The sequence below is a fragment of the Pygoscelis adeliae genome, unplaced genomic scaffold (assembly GCF_000699105.1).
Source record: "Pygoscelis adeliae isolate BGI_AS28 unplaced genomic scaffold, ASM69910v1 Scaffold156, whole genome shotgun sequence".
Classification (NCBI taxonomy): domain Eukaryota; kingdom Metazoa; phylum Chordata; class Aves; order Sphenisciformes; family Spheniscidae; genus Pygoscelis; species Pygoscelis adeliae.
In genome coordinates this window covers 895,381-903,904 of record NW_008825016.1, presented here as the reverse complement: position 1 = coordinate 903,904, position 8,524 = coordinate 895,381, and the positions used below count along the sequence as shown (strand labels likewise).

The 8,524-nt window shown below is 40.8% G+C and overlaps 1 protein-coding gene across 1 annotated transcript in view; it reads right to left on the bottom strand.

The window, feature by feature from the left end:
* Positions 1-8,524, bottom strand: part of SLC9A4 (solute carrier family 9, subfamily A (NHE4, cation proton antiporter 4), member 4) — a 36,152-nt gene that overhangs the window by 27,053 nt on the left and 575 nt on the right. The window contains exon 2 of the mRNA XM_009326291.1: positions 5,193-5,656. Within this exon, the coding sequence (XP_009324566.1) occupies positions 5,193-5,656 (464 nt within the window). The remainder of the gene's footprint in view (positions 1-5,192; positions 5,657-8,524) is intronic.

The following is an 8,524-nucleotide window of genomic DNA, read 5'->3' as shown; positions in this document are numbered from 1 at the left end:
ATCTCAAATTGCTTTAGACAGTTCAGCAAAGTAACAGTTGAAATCTCAGCTGGTTCTTAACAAGTCCCAGAATTAAGGGTCCGTTAAGTGTCCTGAAAAATAACAAAAAAGGAAGGGCAGATGGTTATGTAATAAAAGTAAAACTCTGGGGGATCAAATGCAATTGAAGTAACTGAAAAATGCTCATACTTTTTTGTTTTCTGAAGGTAAACTTAATTATTGGTCTTTGTAGCAGATGTTGAAAGCCCAGCTGGGTACCTTACCAACCCCAGGCTCTCCCCTCCACGTTCTCTTTCTGACTCAGGATGGGGCAGGGCAGCGACTAAGAATCACACTTTTGATTTAAATCCCATTTAGGTTGTCTGTGTGATCAGTAGACTGGACACGCTTCATTAGATGGACTCTGGAATGTTCAAATGTTTTTCAATAGCACTTGACGCATAAAAATCATGAAACATCACTGAGAATGGGAAAGGAAGCAGGAGAGGGAAGGGAAGCAGGAGAGGGAAGGGAAGGGAAGGGAAGGGAAGGGAAGGGAAGGGAAGGGAAAGAAAAATGGTAGCCTCAGTTTCATATTATCTCTACCTAGATAAATACAGCCTCTCTATCCTCACATGTTTTGGGTTTGATGCCACTTAACCTCCTTCCAAGGAACTCTGTGTCAGTCTCAAAGTGGGAACCAAAAGCTGTGGGGTGACCTTTGGCTAAAGACCCTTCACACATATATTTTGACTAGAAAGCTTGAAATGACAAAAAAAAAAAAAAAAAAAAAGGAAAATAATGTCAGATTAGGAGAAAGATTGAATTTGCTACATTATATAATTTGATCTGTAAAGATAATTTCATTTATTTTAGAGCAGATAAGTTTACCATACTTCTATTACAAATAATTTCTTTTCTGCAGAAATTTGTGATGAAAAATCTTCAGTATATTCCACATTCATCCATCTTTTAGAAACCAATAGAAAGTTTCCACTGTAATGAGTGGTGTAGTAATAAAAAGGTCTTAGAGGTTGCTGACAGTCGGTTAACACTAAGTCCTGTCAGATCTGTTTACAGGGAGTGTGTAACACATGACAGTCACCTTTCAGTTTGCAAGAGCATTTGGGGAATATCTAAAGACACCAGCTCTCCAAAGCTGTTGCACCAAAGCATTAGTTCAAAAACACAAAACGGATGAAAATAATTTGCCTTATCTGGTTTTCTTTGGTCTTTTTTCTTCATATAGTTAATTCCAGAAGGCTATTAAGAAGATTAAAGCACATATTTGCAGGTAGAAGAGTCAAGCTCATTAGGATAATAATTAATCCCCAGCTACTATCTAATCTTAAATTGCTGCTGGGAACATATGACCTTGAGCTGTCACACAGCCTGTTCTCCAGGAGGCTCATTGCTAGTATTTCTGGGGGACAGACAAAGCACAACAAAGTGTTTCATGTGAGAAAATACCCAAAGCTGCTTTTTCCTGATGACTATGTATGAAATTAGGCTCTTCAGTGGCAGATAAGGAAAAGAGGGTTCATGTCTCCACAGTAAGTAAACCTTAGTGTACTTACCATACAGCTTTTAATTACAAAGCCTGTTTTCTCTCTGTTCCCCCTTTCTTGCAGATGTCAATCTCTTCCTAAGACTTGCAATTCTTTATAAATGATACCAAGGCAGGAATCTATGCTAACTTATGAACAAAGCAAATTATCCTCAGCAAATGACTTAGTAAGTTTTTCTCTCTTTTTCTAGTTCCTAAAGTGTCTATATGATAACTCTGAATTGGCATTAAAATGGAAATTATGGAAATAAGGCATAATTTCCATTTTTTTGTAACATGCTTTGTGGGAGTAAACTGTTCTGTACAACATCCTGCACTGCGTCGTACAAGTAAGGCTCCATGTAACTGCTGTTCGCCTAAGTTACATTGCAGTGTTTATGCCAGTAAATGGAGTACTGTAATTCTTCATATGGTAGGAAAGCCTGAATCCACTTAGGATGCCTTTGTTCACTCAAAAAGAAGGGATGGATTGATAGTTGGCCTCATTTAATGACTCCGAGAATGTCATGCTTTGGGGTTTTTGGAGGGGACATTACCGTGTAGCGGTGTACCGCTGGGTGGCTGTTAGTGCCAGGGAAAGGAAGAGAGAGCGTGACACTGTCGCCCACAGGGGACCTCCCCGGGGGCTGGTCCCTGCTCCAGCTGTCTGTGTGATACAAACATTGCGCTTACCATACACATCAGAAGCACTGGAAAAAAGATTTTCAAGAAACTGCCTTAACCACCAACACAGGCAGCCTTGATAACTCTTTCTTTCGACCCTGATAACTCTTTCTGACCGCATGCATTTAATTTTACTCTAAACGCAATGGGTCAACTTCAACAGCAGGAGCAGAGAGTATCTCCATCCTCCTTCCTAGCACCCATACATCCCAGTGGTCAGAGCCTTCCTCAGCGACATCAGAGAGGTAAATTCAAGTCCCCTCCAATAAAGAAATTAATTTTACTTGGGTCTCCATCATGCAGTAGATTTCTTTAACTGCTCTGCTAGAGAGCATACAAAGAAGAGAGGGCACCATGACAGAATATAGTCACTGCCACTTCATTTTGAGTACAGCATGATGTATAGGTGTTCTCAGTGTTTCTAAAATCAAACCTCAGAGATGAAGTAGTCAGGGGAAATACTCTGTTTCCTGATGCACACAGGTGCTCAGCTCCTGTTGACACAGAAATGGTTTGTGTATATGCGGGAGCAGAGCTTCAGATGCCTTTGCAGCAAAATCAGAGTCCTCCACCTGTGTTCAGGTTTGAAGGAAATCTGCACTGGATTTACCAACATCACTGTTTTGAACAGGGCTTTGAAACTCCACTAATGTATGATACATGCCAGGACCAGTCCTGTTGCTGTCTGCACTATTCTGATGCTAACACTCTGCTCAGAAGCAACTGGGAAAAGAAGCAATTAACAGGACCTGGAGCCTTCTTGTTCCATTCATGGACACGGTCCTACTGAGGAGAATGGGAAAAGGTATAAATGGGTAAAAAGGGTGAATTATCCACTTTTGTCCCAGTCCCTTAAGTCAAAGGCATAACTCCTAAATCATCATTCTAATCCCACAGTCTGTTATTTTGCAAATTTTTTGTACCGGGATATTGAACTAAATATAGGAGAGGGAGCTATTGTTGCCTCAAATGTAAAACACAAGTTCAGCAAAATTCATACCAGTTTTTCCTGCTGGGGAAAAAAATGTTCAAGCTGATAAGCAGACTGGAGAGAAGCAGGGGATATTTGTATTTAAACAATCAAAAAATATGTATGCTTAATATACCTTGGTGATACTATCTTTTTAAACACATAGAGTTAACTCAAAGGAAACTTAAGAGAGAAACGGGGAGGAAATGGTAAGATAAGACACCCAAGATAAACAGTTTTAAAGCCTTTTAAAAAGCAAGTGGGGTATCAGAGAGGAGAAAGCCACCTATTGGGCTCCATCCAGGTGACAAATACTTCAGTATTCTCAAACATGATGCCAGGTAGAGATTTTGAAAACTTGAATGCCTAGAAAATGGGTGAGAGGTGGGTGTTGCAGAGATGCATCAGCAAGAGCAGACAAACTGATTGCAACATAGGTGCTGTGAGAAGAGCCCCAAAGATGATGGCGCGTGGGGCAAAGGGAACTCACAGTGGTGTAGCCAACACTCCCCATGGACAGCCCTTTCATCTCTTTTGCTCACACACCTAGTGCTGCTGAGGAATGCCTAAATACCACTGTTTTTAAAGGCTTTCTGTCACTACACAGTTATGCTGTAACCGGATCCTGACTGAAAGCTTGTAAATACCATCATGAGTTGGACCCACATCATAAATAACAACTGGGAACAAAGGGAAGGCAAGAGAGCCAGTCAAAAAAAGGATGAAACAAGCTGTTCCAGAGTGAGGAAGAGGTATTACTTTTTGAGGTCTCCACTTGAAGGAACCAAAAAGACAAATGGAAGTGGTAGATGCACTGGGGATTTTTTTGTTACAACTATAACACATGAGCAGTTTGCATGTAAAGTTAAGTGACATTTGTCCCTTAGTTCTACATCAGCCCTACATCTCTGATTCACCAAGAGGAAGGATTTATGATCAATAGGCTGTGGCTGCAAGAAATTACTTCATTCCTTTTCCTTTTTGCATTACTCATAAACCGCAGTTCTCCCATGAAGTCTTTCAGCAATGAACTCTGTACAGATTTTACAAGTCCAAGTTGTGCTGTACCTCATGTATAACAGTATCTGCATAGTTTTTATGTGTTTTAGATTCCTGTGATTTAAATCCTGTAAAGATCTTATCTAGCAAAACTCCTTAACCTGCAGTTAACTTGCAGCACATGAGCAGTCCTGTTGTTTCTGAGCAATGAATATCCTGCTTGAAATTTACTTCTTGAAAAACATGTGTGTTCTAAGTGGTTTTGTCAGTTGTGGTTTACAGCTAGAACTTCAGGTTGCTCTAGGTTTTAATAGAAGTAATGAGAAAAGGGGAAAAGTATTAGCAAGAGGAGCTCTGTAAAAACACTCTTTTCCTATTTAGAAAAAACAAACAAACAACAAAAAACAACAAACAAAATCTCTCTTATTCAGAAGCATTGTTTCTGGACACTTGGATAAGAGCCAAGAAAGGTGAACATTTGTCAGATGTCAATTTTTTTACTGAAGGAGGAAGCTGGAGGAAGGTGTGCGGCCTCCAGAGGTTGTCCACATCTGGCTTTTTTTTTTTTCCTTCAGATGGCTCTCTAAGGCATGTGACAAGGCAGGGTCTCCTGGATTGCTACCCCTGCTGCCTTCAGTCTTTAAGCAGTACAATTTTCTATTTATTTGCTTGCACAATGTCAAGAACGTTCCTAGGTCTTACACTGATCCTACCAGAAAAATCAGCTGTAGCTTATCCATTCACTTCAGTGACTGCAAGAGCAAGATGTGATGTCTAATGTGTATGTGTATGCTTTCCTCTTCCAGCAGCTCTAAAACAATATGTTTTTGAAAGAGTTAATATAAGATGTAATCTTTACGTACATTGAAATTACTTTTGTGTAATGGAGTGGAGGATCCATAAAATAAATAATGTATCTAGGATCTCCTTAGAGCTGCTCTTGTCCTGTGCGCAATAACCCTCCAAGCCACAAGAGCCCAAAGAGGGGAAGACAAGCAGTGGAAAGGAACTCACCACAGTTATGCCATCATTTAGCAATGACTCTCCGAAGATCATCATGTAAAGCTGCTCATTAACAGAGGCTTCTTCAAAAACTACCAGAGCTGCCACAGGATCCACAGCTGAAATCATGCTGCCAAAGAGCAGGTTCTGCAGCAGGTTCAGGTCGGTCAGGCTGAAGGCTTCAATCTGGCAGACCCCATAGAGGGAGAGGCCAATCCCAAACGAGTTTAGCAGAGATCCCAACACAGACCACCACAGGATGGACCCAAAGTTTTCAAAAAATGGGCGAGTTGGCATGAAATAACCCTCCTCCAGGACAATGGGCGGAAGGAGATACAAGAAGTAAATACTTGTGTTCATCACTGGTGGAGATTTGTGATCAGAAGCAAAGATGATCGCTCCTACTAGTGCTCCAATGGCAATCAGGATGCAGCTTTCGGGCATGAGTCTTGGTAATCGGTGATAGATATGGAAACCTTGAATAAAACATTAGGGTATTATTCAAGTTTAAATTAACCTGATGTCAGACAGATGTTTTGCCTGCCTTTGAATACTTTGTCTTCAGACAGCCAGATTTTGCTCCTAGGATTATGAATGTAAAAACAGGCAGTACTGTTCCCTTCAAAATTAAACATTCCCAGACTTGTATCACTAAAGCAGGGGAAGAGTTTGGCCATGAATCTCTTCTCTTCCTGCTTCCCAGCTCTCGATTTCTGAGCAAGTGTGCCTGAGCCTAAGCTCTACTTCTAGGAATGCATAACCCTCACTGAAAAGGTACTCCACAATTCGGAAAGAAAATATTCTTCAAGAATCCTTCCTGCCCAACTGCTACTGCCAAACCTCTGAGGCACAGTATTGTCCCCCCATCTCAGAGACCCCTATCTTTGGCCGCAGGTTCGAAGGCAGCTCCACCCAGTGCTGAGGAGGGTCCCTGGCTGCAGACCTCCCGCCGGATTGGGCTGACCAGGAACTTGTAGAAGCCCAAGGGAGCAGGGAGCAGCTCAGATGCCACCGTCTGCTCAGCTCCCTCCACTTCCAGCACTCCCCTGAAGCATTGCATGGACTCCAGGTGATCCACAGACAGAGGGAGTGAGTACTCATGAACAAAATACCCAAAGCAACAGAAATCAAGCCACAATAACATAAGGCTTTGTACAAGCTGATTAACCTTGCTTTTCTGGGAAAACTGCTGTTCCTATATAAGGTAAACAACATTTTGTAAAGAACCTTATCAGTTAGTTAACTAAAACAAAACCAGTGATTTCAGCAGAGCTGAAAGAACGACTAGCAGCTATCAAATATCTGAGAAAATAATGCATCCTAAGGGATTTTTTTTTCCTCACAGAATAAAGGCTGAGTCTACACTAGCAAATTAAGCAGGCCAAAGACCTTTCCAAGCAGAAAGGTTTAGCTTGCATCCATACAGCCAAATTCTCTTCCTTACCCCAGCAAGAAGTGGTCACATCCACACTGCCCATGGGAACAGATCCTGGCCCACAGTCTGCCGGGGCACTGCCTGGGAGAAGGCTTGTCGACACGGGCCAGAGCTGGGAAGGAGCACACCAACGCTGATGTGGTATGGACAGTCACACACAGCTTCCTGACAGGGTGCTTGTTAGTTTACAAGCATAGATGTAGCCGAGCTGTTTTACAGAGAAAGGGCTACACTTACCATATAAATGTTGTGGGTGTGAATCGTCTGCCCACCTTGATGTACTACTACTGCAACTGCGTTCATATAATTCGTCCCATTTGACACGAATACTGATACCAATACTAAGATAATGTCTAGCAATGGCTCATCCGGTTGCTATACCAGGAACTGTGTGATCATATTGCGAATGAGAGGTGCCTCTACTAGAAATGTAAGGAATTTTTCAGAATTTACAAGAATGAGAATGAGGCAGACTAAGAAACCTGTAAATCCAATGGCTATGTCTCCATGCCTGAAGCTAGGTCAACCTTCGTCCCGTAACTCCAGAAGCTAATGCCATGACTGCACTTCTGTGACCCTTGAATTATCAATGTTCAAAAGTAAAGGAAAATAAAAATATTTCTATGAAATTTCAACTAATTTATTTAGGAGACTTTGTTTTTACCAAAAAGTACATTAAGATCATAACTCTACTCATCTCCTTTTTAAATTAAAAAAATCATGTTCAAGTCTTCTGTCAGTTTTATAGAATAAGGGGATTATTTTGCCTTTCAAGATCTTGGAAATGTTTCCCACCCTGAAATCTGGAAATCCAGAAAGAAGATAATACCTGAATAAAACACTGAAAATTTTTAACAGTTTGGAAATCTTCTTCCCTGGGTAACCAGATTATTCAGACTAACTCTTTCTTCCAAGTAGATTTGAAGTCAGCAGCTCCACACTTTTCATCAAAAATAATATTATTTGAAAACCCCCAGCTAAGGAACAGGTCTGCTGGGGAGGCATCACACCGTTCTTCTAAAGTATCTATTTCTTGCTCAAAACAAGAATATTGAGTAGATATGCCATATGGCAAGTCCTGTGGTGTTATGGATGGTGAATAAAGAAATTGATCAGTATGCTCACTGCTAACACATTCTGCTAATGCCATAACAACAAATTTGATTTGTGAAAATTTTTATTATTATTTTAGCAGTAAAGACATTTGTTTATAGGAATTGGATTGAGATCATCAGATGAAACTGGCAAATCATGGTCAGTGGTAATGATTTTTGTCAATTGTGTGACTATAACATGAAAAATGTTTATCTTCAGGCCACCTCCAGAAAACCATCAGTCCCACCTACAAGCCTGTTCTATAGTAATGTTTGAAAATCCCATGGAAAGATCAAAAGGACAGGGAGATCACATGTGTGCACCTCTTCACATTATTACCATCTTCTTCATTTATCTGTTTGCATTAATTCTGAATGGTCAAAATAATTTGAGCCCAGCCATCCAAACATCTAAGACACATGGTGACCCACTTTTGCTATGTTAATTGCAGTCCCTACTTCTCCACGAGTTGTCTTTCTTCATTCAGATACCTACATGGAGCTCTAATAGAAGCTAGATATATTGGTATGTATTCAAAAGGCACTTACCCTACATCTCTGATGACCTACACCCTCTTAGAGTCTCAGTCCCTCTCCTCTGGTATTACTTTCTGAGCTTTAAACAGCAGACATGTAAAACAAAGACTCATAGGGAAATGTTTCCTACTATTCACGCAATGGAAGAATTCTTCCCACTTTTCTCCCCCAAATTCAATACTCTTGAAGTCTCAGTCTGGTGTTAGTGATTTCTACAGCTGTGGCAGGCTGTAAATTCTGATATCTTGTGATGTGTAGACTAGAAAAAGGGATAGACA